The sequence below is a fragment of the Glandiceps talaboti genome, chromosome 1 (genome assembly GCF_964340395.1).
Source record: "Glandiceps talaboti chromosome 1, keGlaTala1.1, whole genome shotgun sequence".
Taxonomy (NCBI): domain Eukaryota; kingdom Metazoa; phylum Hemichordata; class Enteropneusta; family Spengelidae; genus Glandiceps; species Glandiceps talaboti.
Genome location: NC_135549.1, coordinates 4922145 through 4939767, shown reverse-complemented (window position 1 = coordinate 4939767; position 17623 = coordinate 4922145). Strand labels below are relative to the sequence as shown.

General features: G+C 35.2%; 2 protein-coding genes across 2 annotated transcripts; both read left to right on the top strand.

Moving 5' to 3' along the window:
* Positions 1-674: 674 nt before the first annotated feature.
* Positions 675-12032, top strand: LOC144447353 (ubiquitin carboxyl-terminal hydrolase BAP1-like). Its single transcript, XM_078137367.1, has 11 exons — positions 675-809; positions 2051-2080; positions 2789-2976; positions 3645-3764; positions 4603-4807; positions 5440-5512; positions 5931-6045; positions 6954-7174; positions 7826-8762; positions 9434-9526; positions 10197-12032. Exons 1-11 carry the CDS (start codon positions 773-775, stop codon positions 10407-10409), a joined length of 2232 nt encoding a protein of 743 aa, XP_077993493.1. The 5' UTR covers positions 675-772; the 3' UTR covers positions 10410-12032.
* A 1972-nt stretch (positions 12033-14004) lies between these two features.
* Positions 14005-17600, top strand: LOC144449949 (3-beta-hydroxysteroid-Delta(8),Delta(7)-isomerase-like). The gene is made up of 4 exons (XM_078140867.1): positions 14005-14299; positions 15491-15527; positions 15784-15926; positions 17096-17600. The coding sequence occupies exons 1-4, from the start codon at positions 14005-14007 to the stop codon at positions 17299-17301; spliced, it is 681 nt and encodes a 226-aa protein (XP_077996993.1). The 3' UTR covers positions 17302-17600.
* Positions 17601-17623: the final 23 nt, after the last annotated feature.

The following is a 17623-nucleotide window of genomic DNA, read 5'->3' as shown; positions in this document are numbered from 1 at the left end:
GAATGAATGGATGGATGAATGAATGAATGAATGAATGAATGAATGAATGAATGCAGGAACATGTATGATGAAAAAATAAATGACAGTAAAAGTAGAGAATAATTGAGTTGAAATGAATATCAGCCAATGGAAAATAAAATACCAGGCCATTGAATGAATGAATGAATTAAGTAATTAAAATGGATATCAACCGATGATAATGAATTGGTAGGGAAATGAATGAATGAATGAATGGGAATATGTTTATTAAACAATGAAAATGAATTACTAATTCAATGAATGAAATGCAAATATATATATGAATGCATGTAGTATGTAGATATATGAAGAGTAAATAAATGAGTGATGAATTAGAGGAACATGGACATCAGATCAATGAAAGATAAATTTCAATGTCAGAATTTTAATATGCATAAACTTGATATTGCTGGATTGGAAGAAGAAATGGAATATAACTTCTCTCATCAGTAGAGGGGAAACACGAGCAAGAAAAACGCAGTGAAAAAAATGTCAAAATGTTGAGAAATCTCTTCAAATATTGACAGTTTATGTAGTCATCCATTGTCTCATTCAAATGTGTGGTTGAAATTCTCGACCTTTCTTTGTGACATGATTCCGGATGCGAATGCGAATCCGAAATCGTGATTGAGCGCGCCATCTATCCATTGAAGCAGCATGACAGGATTCGGCTGATGTTGTCGGCTCACGTCTACTTAGATATTTCCAATTTCTTTGCAGAAACACTCAGTATTTGTCCATTTACTAATCAACAATGAACCGGGGCTGGCTTGAGCTCGAGAGTGATCCTGGTAAGTGCAGTGCAACATTCTATTAGATCGTAAACCGTACGAACTACGATATAATCCTGACACAAACAAACAAACAACATGGTGGACGTTAAACTAAGATCACACTCTCAGACAAAAACTTGCAAGTCTGCCAGTCATATTGTTAGCTGTTTGTCATATATGCTATTGAGAGTGCAAACGAGTAAAAAGAGTACTCTATATATGCCCTATTTAACATTTGCTTGTACCGTTATGTGCTTTAGAACGTTTGATAACGCCGATTAATATTTCAAAACAAACGAGCTTCAGAAACACTCATCATAGGATAACGTTACAACAGTGTTGATTTTATAAAATATGATACTACCAAGAAAACGGTCTTTTTGTTCAACACCCCAGGTTTCACAGGTACAGGCAGAGAATAGCACCCCATCTTAGAATATAATATGCATATTTAATGTAATTGTTTATCACAGAGTAGTCCTGCTTACAGACGGTGCACGATTACTCCACGGTATGCAAGCAGGACTAATCACATAGCTCAACAAAGCACAGATGTATTGCCTATGAAATACATGTATATATACACACTAGTATACGCAAATTTGACTATTAAAGGGAATCAAAGAACTATCCCTAAAACTATAGACAGATTTGCAATATATTTGGTAAGACTGCAATGTGATGTACTGATATGTTATATAAATGACATCCAAATACATTTCATTCATGAAATATTCTTTGATATGAAAGATAAATATTGACAGTCACTGATCAGTTACATTTGCTATTATTTGGGAACCCTAATAATAGGGATAGTGAAGTGTGGCATACCAGGGGTAGTTTCACATATACACTGTATATGTACATGTACCGTAATTTTATGTGGGAACAATATATACCTGGGGAACTCAGATAGATTTTACCTTCTTACAGTCCATCGCAAGTGAGATGCACATCTCTCTCTCTCTCTCTCTCTCTCTCTCTCTCTCTCTCTCTCTCTCTCTCTCTCTCTCTCTCTCTCTCTCTCTCTCTCTCTCTCTCTCTCTCTCTCTCTCTCTCTCTCTCTCTCTCTCTCTCTCTCTCTCTCTCTCTCTCTCTCTCTCTCTCTCTCTCTCTCTCTCTCTCTCTCTCTCTCTCTCTCTCTCTCTCTCTCTCTCTCTCTTTCACTGTTCAATGGTGAATTTTCAATATCTATCTATGGATGCATGGTGTTCCAAATTAAATCACAAATAAATGTAAATTATTTTGTTATCTTGCAGGCTTGTTTACCCTTTTAGTCGAAAATTTTGGTAAGTACTTAAGGTTAAAGCAGAATTAACTTAGTAAATCAAGTACTGTACAAGTTGATGATTTATACATGTGTTTTTGCTAAGGTTGGGGAACCTCAGTAACAGAACTGGGTAAACGGGTAAAGTTGCATAGTTTCCCATAGAGTCTTCCTTATTTTGTTTGGGAACCCTGGTACGTTGTAAAATGACTGGGGAACCCTGGTAGATTTTACCTATGTACACTGGATACTCATATTCAAGACCCCTGAAGACATACAATACAAAATGTGTGGGATAACTCACTTGTGACCCACAGAATTTTACAGTCAAACATATTATTTTAGGAGACCTTTATTGTAAAGAAAACTATGTGTGACTGTAAGATTAAAACTGTACTCCCATCTTTTAATTTAGTGATAATCAACATTAGAGTGGTGAAATAATCAAAATAAAAACAATTCATCTCTATGTATAGAAGAAGCTATGTATTGTTCAATGTAGTATCTTTGTAACCATGGCTATATATCTTTTAATTTAGTGATAATCAACATTAGAGTGGTGAAATAATCAAAATAAAAACAATTCATCTCTATGTATAGAAGAAGCTATGTATTGTTCAATGTAGTATCTTTGTAACCATGGCTATATATGATGTGGTATCTTTGTAACTATGGTTACATATGATGTGATATCTTTGTAACCATGGTTACATATCTGTACAAACAACAGGAGTGAAAGGTGTACAAGTTGAGGAGGTGTATGACCTACAGAAACCAATAGAGGGACCTGTCTATGGATTTATATTTCTATTTAAATGGATTGAGGAAAGAAGATCTCGTAGAAAAGTACAGCCATTAACAGATGAAACTTTTGTAGATGATGAGTCCATTGTTAATGGGATGTTCTTTGCTCAACAGGTGTGTATTAAATTAGCAGACATTACATTCCACTTGTAACTTTATTTATTTATTTTTTATTTATTTATTTATAAACTATCCAACAGGCATTGCCCAATAACAGGAGGAAGGTTCAGTGTTAGTGCAGGAGGAAACCAGAGTTGTTGAAAACCTGTGTTGTTCGGTAGAGTGAAAATGAACGACACTCTTCTTTACTTACAGCACATCACCGGGTGTAAATTTAATCAAACCCTGAATGGGTATGAACTCTGACTTGATGGAAAACTTGGAATACACAGTTTAAAGCCACAATATATTATTGAAAATATTAGTGTATTTTTTAATGTTTTTGTTGGAATTTAAGAACCAACCAAAGTCCATTTCGTCCATCAACAGTGCAATAAAATATCAGAGTCTTCCAATATTTCAATGACTGACAGCCATCAATGAGGTATTGACCCCCAAAAAGACTGTGTTAACAGATAGGAGGAAAGCTATGATAGCTGATAAAGTTTTCAATACAACATCTTTGACACTTAAATCACTGACAGGAGTGATCATAATAAGATGCCAAAGAAACTTACAAGTACATTTCATCCACCAATCAGTCATGATAAAAATATGAATTATGGCTTGAATATTCATGCATTGAAAGTACTGGAAGACTAACTTTTACTTTTGATTTACAGCTGATACCAAACTCATGTGCAACCCATGCCTTGTTGAGTATACTATTAAACTGTCCAAACATCACTTTAGGACCAACATTGATGAAGCTGAGAGACTTCACCAAGAACTTTAATCCAGAGGCAAGTGATATTTTCAGTGATGTATAGGTCAAGTTATACCACATCTTCATGTTGTTACAATGTATTTTTGTCTTTCTACAGTTATAAATATTTACTGTCAAACCAGAGTGACCATAGAGTTTCAATTAGGGAGCACATTTTTTTTTTTTATGGCTCACATATTTTTGGTTACAAATTATACAAAACAAAATACATACACTATGCAGATACAAGCATACATGTACATGTATACATTTCATCTTGATAAAATCAACATCAATGTCAGATGAAACAAGAAAGATTCAAACACAAAGCTGTTTATTTGTGTTCACAGTGAGATAAAATGTATTATTTCATGTGTGTGCACACTATCAATGTTTGTATTTTGTTTGTGTAAAATTCATAACAAAAACGTGTGAGATCTTAAAAAAAAGTGCCAATGGTATTGTAGCACAACTGTACATTTCTTTTTAAAATGTTCATCCACATCCACATATGTGTTCATTTACCAAATGTTTATCCAGTTGCCTATCCAGCTCTGTTGTTATCTTTACCATATACACCATCACTTGGCTGTTGCTATGGGCATGATCTTGTTGCTAGGCATATTTGCATTCCTCTTTTGGATGTTTATCTACTTACCTGTGAGAAGAAAAAGACTGGTAAGAGCTAAAAAAGAAAAAAAAGACTTGTTAAATTGTTGTCTTCAGTAAAATTGATGCTTCAAATGCTCAGTTTGTTATTTCACATGGAGTGTTAATTCCAGAATTGTACAATAAAGACTTGCAAAACATACAGATCGTGTTAATTGCCTGTAATAAGGCCAGCTTTCCACTGATTTTTCTGCAATTATTTACAGAATAAAGGGTATGCCATTGGCAGCTTGGCTGAACTAGCAAGAGCACACAACAGTCATGCCAAACCGGAACCAAGACATATACAAGAAAAGCAAATGGGTATATCTGCAGTTAGAACCATGGAAACATTTCATTTTGTCAGCTATGTTCCAATCAAAGCAAGACTGTTTGAGTTAGATGGACTGAAACCTTATCCTATAGACCATGGTAAGTTGTATGATATTTGAATAATGGAAGACTTCATTTCACCTCTATCAGCTGTTTCTATGCATATATAAATGTAGGTCAATACTCACCACTAGAATTAATGGGTTTATTACAGGGTAGACTGCAAAATATGTTCAATTATTGCCCCCCCCCCCCCCCACTATGTATGTTTGTCTGCCTGTATGTATGTATGTATGTATGTATGTATGGGTGTGTGTGTGTCTGTGTGTGTGTGCATGTATGCGTGCGTGCATGCATGCATGCATGCATGCATGCATGCATGTATGCATATGTATGTGTATGTGTATGAGAGTTTGTCTGTGTTTCTGTGGCATTGATTATCAGACCACTACCAATGACTGTGTTTCACAGTCTAGGTAGAACGGTAAATATCAATACAAAGTAGTATTACCCAAATTTTAAAAAGTGTAACTCTCGTATGGGCAGTTCTGTGATATCAGTTTGAATATTAAATCTGTTTTGTAGTTTACAAATTACACAACACTATCACCTCATGTTCTGATAATTCATGTTTTATTAGAATTAAGGTGTCTATATCAAATCATCTTTCTTATTACTCAAGAATGACTGTTCCCTATTATATATGTCACATTTTCATCTTTAATCACTAGGTCCCTGGGGAGAGCATGAAGAATGGACAGATAAATTTAGGAGAGTTATCAAAGAGAGGCTTGATATGGGAGGGTAAGTCTATTGTCGTATAAACATTCTAAACCTCTATTATTGATGGAAGTTATCAGTTAATGCTAGTCATCCAGTGTTTTCTGGAGATAACAGATAACAATTGTGCATGATGTTGTTACATAAACAGTGCTATGAAAAAATCATCTAAATGTGTGCCATGTTAACACCAATGCTTGCCAACATACAGTATCCATGGAGACAACAAAATTGTAATGCACTGCTAAAATGTTTGTGGAAGATGTGAATTTTAGTGCAATCTTATACCTCCCCTGATTTGCTGTGTCAGAAGAATTCTTCATGTAAAAATATCCCTCCTTTCAAATCTACATGTAAGTTCTAAATTCTTCTGAAACAAATTTTTTTGAAGTATAAGATACATGTAGCTACTATTAGTTAACAACATACCTTTCTATTACAGATGTGACATTCGGTTTAATTTGATGGCTGTGGTTGCTGACAGGAGACAAGCCTATGAACAAAAACTGAAACTATTGAAGTCCAATGAGTACATTATGTCAGAGGCTTTACAGCAGGTATGTCTGCATTTGCTTGTGTGTCAAGGTGTTGAAAATAGTACTGACTGTCTACGAAATGGTGTCAGAATTGTTGTCAGTAAGAAACTTCTGTCATAGATTTTACCTCTTGTCTTTACAAATACAAATAGTGTCAAGACAGAGGGGTTAGGGTATTTGTGATGTCATCACCAGAGATTTTCTCATAAACCCTTACAGGAAATCTCCAAAATATCTGAACAAATGTCAAGTGCAGTGCAGTAGGGCATCTTTACAAGATCTGAAAGTTGAGTATGTTGCCAAGGTGCTATTTTATCACCCAAATCATTATGTAAGTTGAAAACAGTCACCAATACAAGTGTACTTAAGACATAGCCTGACAGGACTTTCCCATAATATACCGTACAAAATATTGAACTCACTGTAAAAGTAATATATCAAATTTTAATTTATCAAGTCTCAGTTGAATGTTAGATAGTAGTGTAATACAGGAGATTATTATTGTTGTGTTAAAATGGATAAACGTTTTGTAAAAATATAGTCCTTTCAAGATGATCATTTAGTGACATTGTCATAATGACAGTTGTCTGCTTGCTAGCTGGCTTTCAAGTGTTACTTTCAGTTACACTGGCACACTGCTATACACTAACTGTCTGACAAATAAAAATCAATAGTGTAAGTTTTTGGAGAAGCTGACAAAAATGAGTAATGCTATATATGATTGTAGTAGTTATTGATATTGTTAAGAAAAAACTTGGAAAACAAAGGAGTATTCTGAGGGTCAGCTACAGTTTTACCCATGACTAGAGAGAAATATGGTGGATTTTACAAAGTTTAATGTTAACATTAAATGATGAAACAATGACAGGGCAAAAAATATCAGTCTTTTTTAGTATTGAATGATTGTTGTTATTTACTTATAAACACAGCTGATAAAGTACAGCCATCCATCACTGCTCTTAGAGAAGCCTGTTGTACCATGCAGAGATCCAGTTGTAACAAGATCTAAACAGTTACAAGCCAAAATACTGCCCCCAACCAAACCACCTAAACCAGTCAAAGAAGAAAAAGACCTGACATCAAAACCTAAACCCAAAATTAGTAAAGCTGGAAACAACAGAAATAACACTAGAGTCATAACAAGTTATAGGTATGTACACTTCTGTCAATTAAAATTTGCGTTATTCTTTCCAGAAGATATGTTTTCCTAACCATGAGTGCATTTTCTGTGCAAAGACACCAACTGCGTGATATCCCTACAGAAACTGTTAGCTTTGTACCGATGTGATGTATGATATATTCTGTAGCTTCACTTTATTGGCCTTGATGAGATTTTGAACCCTATCTGGTAAAATGTGCATAGATTTCCATATCTTGTACTTTAATTTTGTTGATCAACTCTGATGAAACTTTTGATAGATCTCCATTAAACGATAGTATAAACGGGTATGCGTCGTAAAATATTTGTGGAGCTGTCACTGTTGTAAATGTTACCTACTTACCACCCATACCAAAAACATGCCCAGCTATGTAGGGTGATTTGATATTTAGCATGTACTATGTGGTATACCACAGGTTACAAGTGTTTCTTTCACTTCAACATGACAGAACTTCAAAGGAGGTTGTATTACCAGTATGTAGCATAAATTAGGAACTGTCTATGAGTTAGTTTGATAAAAGTTGTAAATTTTATAGAATATAACCAACCCGGGAGTATCCTGCCACCTACCTTTGTTTATAAATTTGTAAATGTTAAAATGAAAAAAGTGATAATTGACTGACAGTGTGTTTATTGTAACAGGCCACCACCAGCACTGGATACTCACAACTATGCCAAGTCTCCACTATCAGAACATGATGATACATGCACTGAAGATAGTACAGCATCAGATGAGGAGGAGGAAGAGGAAGAAGAAGATGATGATAGTGAAACCGAGAGTGATGAAGAAGTAAATGAACAGAGATTACCTCCACCACCGCCACCCCCACCTGAGCCACCTGTAGAGAGACGTCTAAGTACATCAGAAGTCGCTAGACATCTACGCCAATCAGAATCTGCAAGTAAAACTCTCATCCAAATAAGTATTGATCCAATAACCTCTGATCCGGGCCTTTTTGATGATAACCTTTATGAATCATTTCTCAGTAAAGTTCACTTACTGCCAGAAGTTAAACTTCTGCCAAATGCTGCAGATACAGACTGGCAGCCACTGACAATTCAAACAGATTTTAATAACAAGTGTTCATCACCATCACCATGCTCTGAGAGTACAGACACAGCCTCAGAATTTGGCAGTGCATTTAATTCACCGGCAAGATCTGCAGCATCATCCCCACGCAACTGTCCAAGCCCAAACTCTATAATTGCTCAATTTAGGGAGTGGAAGGAAAATTATACAGAAGAATCAGAGAGGGAGGTGGCACACAGGGACGTGGAAATGACTGATGAGAAAGATTGTAATGATATTAAAACCAGTAGGTTCATGTTAGCAACTATTCCTGAACATAACGAGGAAACGGAGGAAAGTCCAAGCCAGAGTCATGATGTTGATATGGATATGGAAAAAAATCAAAATGATCTCACAAATGACACGGATACTACAAATACAGATCAACAAGATGATGCAGTAGGTCAGACTAATACTAATTGTAAACAGGAAAATGATACATCAACAATTGATGAAAGTATGGAAGAAGCTGAGAGTCAAACAATTAGCCAACGGACATTCCATCCAAAGGTAAGCATGTATGCATGTATGGCAAAACAGTTTAAAATTTACCAGCCGTACATGTCAGTTATTTTCTTCTGAAATGTACCACGTATTATTCAAGTCCATACCATTATATTTCAAGGGTAGTCATCATTTGCCAACTGTACATGTAAATTTGCATTCTTCTGGAATATTCCATCATGTGTATCATTCAAATCCATACCGTTACATTTCATAAGGTTGTCAAGTTTAACCATAGTGACAATGAATGCAATAATTTAAGTCTGAAATTAATAAGTCAACATCAACAGTTTGATAATCATACAGTAACAAAAGCATAAGAGCTTGAATCAATCCTAATGTATGTGAATGAAAAATATACACATCTTAAAATATTATGAGAAGACTGTAGGTTACTTTCCAAATGTGTTAGTAACAGAAATATTCATCTGATAATTGGCTTTGTTTCACATTAAATCATGGGTTAGGAGATAGTTGTCCATAAAAGATAAGTCATATAAGCCATTCTATTATACATGTAGGGGGGTAAGGGGTGGAGGGTGGCAGTATCACGGTCAATGGTACAGTTAACCAATGAGATACCAGAACTATATACTGTGTATCCAACATCTAAGATCAATGTGCATGACTGGATTATTAATACTCAGTGTATGTATTCTTGTCTTGGGTACCATTAGGATCTAGTCCTTATAGTGAAGAATTTACAAAGTGAAATCGGTGTATGTGAGCAAAGACTATGTGATGAAAATGAAAAGAGGAAGAAATACCAGGTAGGTGATGTCTACATATCACTTTACTCTCTCTTAATCCTAATAGTTCACCCCATGTGTCAACCTCTCCCAATGTCATTTTGCTAACTTTTAATCCTCAGTGTGTATTGATATCCTCACAAATACTTCATCACAGTGATGAGAGACAAAACTGTTTAGCATGATAGAAACTTTGGCTAGACAGTCAGGACTCAGAAGACTTCATTATTACTGAAAGTATATGCCATAAAGAATATTGATATAAATAATGTTATATCGTCTTATTTGCATATCATCAATGAGATCATAATTAGATCTAAAAATGTGATTTTGGTCAAAGCTTTATATATCGAAAACTACTTGCTGGATGGAGTTAAAATTGATCAAGATGCCACTAGAGAAGTCAGTCTGCAGATGACTCAACTGGCCATATTAACCAGGACCATGCCCTTAACAGCTAAATGATGGTGTATTTTGCAAAGATAAAACTTGGGATGGGTAGGAAAGTGGAGAAATATTCATGAAACAAACACATATGCCTAGCAAGAAGATCATGCCCATAGCAACAGTGAAACGATGGTGTATATTGCATAGAGAACAGGGATGGTTTGGCATGTACATGTAGATGACCATTCACATAAACCTTACAATTGTGCTACTATGCCATTTTTGTTTTTTTGTATTTTTTCAGATTGATGACTGTAGACGTACACACAACTATGATCCATTCATCACTACATTCCTGTCTATGTTAGCAGAACAAGATCAACTAGCTGGTCTTGTTGAACAACATATGACAATTAGAAGACGGCAAGGCTACAGTTTAGGTCGACTACACAAAACTTCCAAGCCTGAGAGAAGGAGAAGATCTCGACCATCTCTGAAAAAGAAAGCCAAGAAATAGCCACTTAGCTTGTATAGTGTTACAAAAACTATTTATTTAGGAAGGCAATGTCCATATTGCTGTGTCTTTTTAGTACAAATGAAGTGAGGCTCAATAGTACTGTATAGGCATGATGAAATTGTGTGTGTGTGACAAGGTGATGTATCAATCTGTAAGCATTTTGTGATAAAAATGTTCATTTTGGTAAAGAGGAAATAGTGAACACTGCATTAAAGTAGTTGTGCAACTATTGAAGTACTTGATGAGAGATGTAACGGTTTTTTGCCATGCCACAAAGCTATGTAAAGGTCATAACTAATCATAACCATGATACTGCTTCTCTCAGTGTAAGTTTAGGTTTAAAAAAAGCGCAAGAAGTATGAATTTTCTGAAAGTATGCTGATCACTCACTATGCCAACATCAATAACATATTCAGCTGTATTACAACGCCATTGGAACTATTTTTATGTGTTCTTTGTTGGGTTTTTTACTTACTGAAATATATGGCTTCCCTCAGTTATTGATGCCATATCATAAATCATGAACTGTGTAAATATATATCATTAGTCTGTTAATTAATTGCATTATTCTGAAAAATAAGATATAATATGAATATAAGGTTCACTCTGATTAGATAGAGAATAAAAGGTAAAACATACATCTATCTGTTGATTGAATTGCTGATAATAATAAAAAATATTTACATTTTCTTTCCAATCAGTGTGAACTTTGTAATGGCGTCAAAAAGGCCAACACTTGACCAACAAAGGAAAAATGAAAGTTGGAGAAGGATCACATGACTTCATGCTGTCATGAAATGTGAACTTGAGTTCTGCAGTTTTTCTAATTTTAAGCCAACATTGCTCATACACTAAGTCATTATTTGTGTGAAGGGAGACTGAGTGACACAAGAAAAATGTTACCCTCTGAAGGAATGAAATGGTACTAAGCAAAAAATATCCCCTGTGACTATGGCTTGTGATGTACCAAAACTGTATTCTTGCAAGCAGTTTCCAAGATTTAGCATATAATGATGAGACTGAATAAGACCTGCATGAGTATGGATGTCTTGTCGTGGTAACTGTTGGGTCACATTTTGCCTCTTTATGCAAATTTCACCTATCTAGAACATGATAACCATGGGGAGTATCAACTTTATGTTACCAATATGATATAACAGGATCCTTTTATTGGAATATTCTGGTTGATATCTTGATGTAATGGAGACGATTTTGTCAGACTTCTTATAAAGAATGGAGATGGCAGTCACTCATACCACAGATCCTGGTAACATGTGTATGTGACAGTTCTTGGCTGTGGATGTTGATGTCATCCACGAATCTACCGTATGTATGGTACAGTGTATATGAATATGGTAATACAAATAAAGATGATACATACACCTATATATAAGACATAGAAATCATTTATTAGTAACAATCTGCAAGTATGTATTACAGCAAAAAAGAATGTTGGTTTGGTGTTTCACTCATGGGACATTACGTTTTTGACATTTCAACTAGACTAACAATAATGGAGACACAACACACAGCAGGATCCTTTGCACAATCACATTGAACAGTGATGAGTATTGCTATTCTTTCACAGTGCAGTAGAACAGGCTTCAAATAAAAACATTACACATGGACTTAATGATTTTAATGGCTCCAGTTGTTTATTTTCTAACTCAACATATCAACTTGACCACTTCTATATTACTCCACTGTGCATGGCACCTATGTAATTGTTTCTATTGCATTTGAAGTTTTCTGAGCGTGTGCAAAAAATGTCATGTCACATGAGTGAAACACCAAACCAACATCATTTTAGCTGTATATTTTGGTACAGACTATCTTGATGTGTTATGTATGATATGTAATTGTACGCATGACAAGATTGTGAAAATTACAACCTAGCTAAAATTGGCCGGTTAGTTTGTGGTGAGCCTTTGATAATCTACACAAATTAGGATGTCAGTGTCCAAATCATTAAACTGCTGGCCTAGCCTCCTACCTCTCCAGCTAGGGTTCAAGGTGGAAGAAGAAGAAATCAAGAACAAATGAGGCAATATACGAAGGAAATAGAGGTAAATTAGGAAATCAAGCCATGTATTGCTTCATCACACTTGGATCAAACTCATAGGTGCCTATCAGAAGATATAGCTGTAGAACGAAGACTTATTGGCACAAATATTCCTAGCAACCTGACCATGCCTTTAGCAACAAGTAAATGACAGTCTGCCATAGTGGAATAGATACCAACAGTGATGTGAGCAAACATGGCACAACCTACAATGTCCTTGGGTATAGAGGGCAGTGTACATGTACTCTGAACTACGTGGAATCACAGGGAGCCCAGGAACCATAGTACAAACAAATATAAAAGAATAAATATGTACAAATAAACAAAATGCGTGAGTAAATGAAAACAACATAAACGCATGACTACATGTATATACACACAGGTCTTTATACTTAACAATATTATGGCATTTAATGTTTGTAAAATTATTATACTGTCTATAATTTTAGGGACGTTGATATTGGTACATGTAAAATAGTTAAGTATGCAGGCCTGTGGATATATATGTGTGTAGAATAAAATGTATGCGTGTTGTTGTTGTTGTTGTTGTTGTTGTTGTTGTTGTTGTTTTTTATTATGGTGTTTTCATTTTGTACTACCCGTGTTTTGTTTAATTGAATGTTCTGAAAGGGGGAGCGAAATACGAAAATTCTTTGGTTCATTTCGGGGGTGGGATGAATTTTTTTGAAAACGCAAAGGGGGGGGGGGTGAAAAATTTATTGACCAAAATAATTTCTCCCACCCACCCACCCACCCACCATAAATTCTGACCCCCAGCCTAGTCAGCACGGTTAAACACAAAAACTTAAAAAGTCACCAAAACAGATGAAAAAAAACAAAACCGCAACAAGACGCTACAATTATTGCAGCTACTCGTGACCCGAGATACGTTTCAGAATGTAATCGATAATATTGACATATTTGGCCAATACTATGTGAAAGGGCTAAAATACTAGTAACACAGGTTTCTAGGATCCTAGAAACTCGTGTTATTTACCCCTTTCACGCATTATCGATGTAGGATTACAAGTGTCTGTGGGTTTGTACTACGCGTATTTCTTACCCAGTCATCCCTTTGCAATTGCCTAGTACGGTCCAACGGATTTCGTATTTGTGGGTTGACAAATAATGCTGTCTCAACTGGTCCCAACTCTAATAACTAGTTGGCTAATAACACCCGATTTCGCTATTGTTATGTTCAATAACTGAAAATAATTGCTTTCAAAATTAACAAAATTGGCTATTCTCAACTACATTTAGCTAGCTATGCTATGACACCACTCCAATTTGCGAAATTCGGTCACCCCTTCTCAGAAATGGTTTCAGCCATCGCGCGAGTACGTATAAACCAATCAATCTCATTTGTCATTTGTACCTGGCAGAATACACGCGGGTTTTTCGTGAATCACCACCGGTGTAGTGCTGACAGGGCAAGGTACGAGGCCATTTGCACAGGTGAAAAGGATCTGAGTACATTTATTGCTTGTGAAGAGTGTGCACTGCGATTATTTGCAGGTGATCTCGGACACAACGATGGCGAAAGCTAACGTCTCACATCCGTATTGGCCCCGTGACCTGGTGATTCCTAGCTATGTAGCGAATGAAATGAACCAGTTACAGTTACTGGTTATGGTTTTCGGGTCGTTTGGGGTCATATTAGTAGCAACATGGATTTTAAGTGGACGGTCGAAGAAACAATTGGCATTGTCACAGCGGCTACACCTATGCTGGTTTTGTCTGTGCGGATTCATTCATTTATTCTTGGAGGGATATTTTAGTGTATTTCATGATGTGTTAGCTGGTGATCAAAACGTTATGTCACAATTATGTAAGTATACATAATACGTATTTATACCGCAATTTTATAACTTATTATTAACTGGTTACCGTTATAGTGTGATTTTTATTTCTTTTTTGACTATATGAATATTATTCAGTGTTGTACCACAGACTAGTTAGTTTCTTACTTGTCTGTGGTTGTACTGAAGGCAAGTTGTATTTGCCTTTCCACTAAAAGCCTTTGTTCGAACCTTGGGATGTACCATTCGGTTTAGACTCTCTCACAGTCCGTGAAGCTTCGCATAAATAGCTAAAACTTGGGTTGTTTTGTATCTACTGCATAATTGTACTCATATACTAGTATCCCAGTATCCCTAGCCCTGTACTGTGTGCCCTCATTGATCACATAGGGCTAACATTTTGCTTCGCCTAACACATCAACAAAATATTAGCTCTATGTGATCGATGAGGGCACACAGTACAGGGCTAGAGATACTGGGATACTAGTACATGAGTGCAATTATGCAGTAGATTTCTACAAAGCAACCCAAGTTTTAGCCATTTATGCGAAGCTTTGAGGACTGTGAGAGAGTCTACATTTGGTTCAGAGTGATACAGCTACTATATGGGAGTCATCATAGTGTTCATCTTAGATTCATTTAAAGCAATAACGCAAAATGCACAGGTACTCGAATCATTCTGTATGATTTTAAAAAAAATATGTATGGTAAAGTCTTTTTTACCATACATTTTTTTTTTAAATCATACAGATTGATTTGAGTACCTGTGGCAAAATGCATGATATAAATGTATATGGGAGTACTTGAAGACTACAACAAAAGTGTGCACACTTTAGACATATACTAATTTGTCACACATGATTTGTAACATTAATTGCATGTCAATATTTGTGTGTGTGATTATTTGAAATTAAACAACCAGTCAGTCAGTCAGTCAGTCAGTCATTCATTCATTCAGTGGAATGGAGAAAATATGTCTTTTATTAAATTGTGAATGTTACTAGATGAGTGGACACTGTGAAGGCTTCACTACTTGATGACATTGTTCAAACTATTTCAAATCACCATATTTTGTGAAAAGACAATGCTATAGTTTAGAGCCTCCATAAAAAGAATGACAAACCTGGCATAATTTGTTGTACATTGATTTATTATCAATAATAGTAAATTCTTTTCATGTGATTTTCATTATTAATATTCTGTTTCAATTTCTTAAACAGGGAAAGAATATGGCAAAGGAGACAGTCGGTATATTATGTAAGTTTGTACTTTCATTACTATTGTCTATTTCTCTCACTCAGGTGATAATTTTATTTAAAAAATTAGATTTTAGTCAGCAGGTTCAGACAGTACAGTGATAAAGGTGTCATGATTTCAGCATACAACGAAATGTATTATCTAGAGACTAATATTCACTACAATCAGGTAATATTAGTAATTCTTTCTGAAGTTCATATTATAATTAATTATTCAAAAATATTTATTTACTCTCTGCTATATTTTTGTTTGACAGTTCTGATAATTTCACTGTGTGTATGGAGACCATAACAGCTTTTGTAGAAGGTCCAGGTTGTTTTCTTGTAGTGTATGCCACCTTGAAAAGAAAACCATACAGATACATTGTACAAATGTTGGTATCAACTGGTCAATGTTATGGTGAGTATAGTTTGCAGAATTTAGTTGTTTTTATGAAATTTATGAAAAATAACTGGAAAGCCCTGATCCTGTGACCTTATTACAACAGCACCAACATTGTGAAAAATGAAAATGTGTTGACATTAATCTATTGATGGACATTGATAATTACAATTACAGTCAGTTAGTATTGCTAATAGCTGTTAGTTACACTCACAGTCAGTTGGGTATCGCTAATAGCTGTTAGTTACATTCACAGTCAGTTGGTATCATTAATAGCTGTTAGTTACACTCACAGTCAGTTAGTATTGCTAATAGCTGTTAGTTACACTCACCGTCAGTTAGTATTGCTAATAGCTGTTAGTTACATTCACAGTCAGTTGGTATCATTAATAGCTGTTAGTTACACTCACAGTCAGTTAGTATTGCTAATAGCTGTTAGTTACACTCACAGTCAGTTAGTATCACTAATAGCTGTTAGTTACACTCACAGTCAGTATCGCTAATAGCTGTTAGTTACACTCACAGTCAGTTGGTATCGCTAATAGCTGTTAGTTACATTCACAGTCAGTTGGTATCATTAATAGCTGTTAGTTACACTCACAGTCAGTTGGTATCGCTAATAGCTGTTAGTTACACTCACAGTCAGTTGGTATCGCTAATAGCTGTTTGATTCAATGACAGTCAGTTGGTATCGCTAATTGCTGATAATTACACTCACAGTCAGTTGGTATCACTAATAGCTGATCATATTATTTAGACCGTAAATCCAAGCATGTCGTGTATGCTGCAATAATATGAATTTCCTACTGATTCTCTGAATGTTATTTGGTATTATTACCTAGGCTCTCAATAGCTACCTTGATAATTAGGAAGTGTTAAAATAGGTTTGACAATTTAGGTCCTAAGGTCTGTAAAACCCTTTATGGCCTTCACATCATAGTACTCAGTACTCTCTGATTCTCTATATACACAGATCAGACACTTCAAATTAGAGTAAATATTGTAATGATTCATACAAACAGTGTCTGAAATAATAGCTAAAAATATAGACGTTTTATACAATAGACACCTATAAAGAACTGTCTCTGTCTTCAAAATATATTGTACCATAGAAATTATTATCAACTTGCAGAATACTCATATTTTTCACTTTCTAACTCATATCTGGTTTCTTCCATCTTTTCTAGGTTGTATCCTGTACTTTGTAACAGAATACCGAGATGGTTTTATACACAGTGAAATGTGGCACCCACTTTATTTCTGGTTTTATTTTGTTTTTCTTAATTTCTTTTGGATCTTAGTTCCATTTATTATGATAATCCAAGCTGCTAGTAATCTGACCAATGCACAGGCAAAGTACGATGGTACTGGTCGGGGAAAGAAAATACAGTAATTTTTTCCCAAAATCCTCAAACACAATGTAATGTGACATATTGTCTTCAGTAATTGTACCAAGAAAGTTATTACATGTATATTGGCAAACACTATGAAACAAGACTATAAAATATGTACACATACAATGCAATTTCACTTTTTTCCATTCAAATCTCTGTTAGTATCTTGGCAAATTTTTACCTGTACTTGTCTGTCTCATTTTTCCTTACAAATAATTCAGTGTGTGATTTGTAGATGTTTTAAGGATGATTTGATGATTTTGAAATTCTGCTTTTAAAAGAAAATCTTCAAGATGAATTGCAGCAATCAGATTTTAAAGT

Coding starts and splice junctions, on each gene's coding strand:
- LOC144447353 (XM_078137367.1), top strand. CDS start 773: ATGAACCGGGGCTGGCTTGAGCTCGAGAGTGATCCTG. Junction 7,175..7,825: donor AGAGTCATAACAAGTTATAG/GTATGTACACTT, acceptor TTATTGTAACAG/GCCACCACCAGCACTGGATA. Junction 9,527..10,196: donor AAAAGAGGAAGAAATACCAG/GTAGGTGATGTC, acceptor GTATTTTTTCAG/ATTGATGACTGTAGACGTAC.
- LOC144449949 (XM_078140867.1), top strand. CDS start 14,005: ATGGCGAAAGCTAACGTCTCACATCCGTATTGGCCCCGTGACCTGGTG. Junction 15,528..15,783: donor GGAGACAGTCGGTATATTAT/GTAAGTTTGTAC, acceptor TTTGTTTGACAG/TTCTGATAATTTCACTGTGT. Junction 15,927..17,095: donor ATCAACTGGTCAATGTTATG/GTGAGTATAGTT, acceptor CATCTTTTCTAG/GTTGTATCCTGTACTTTGTA.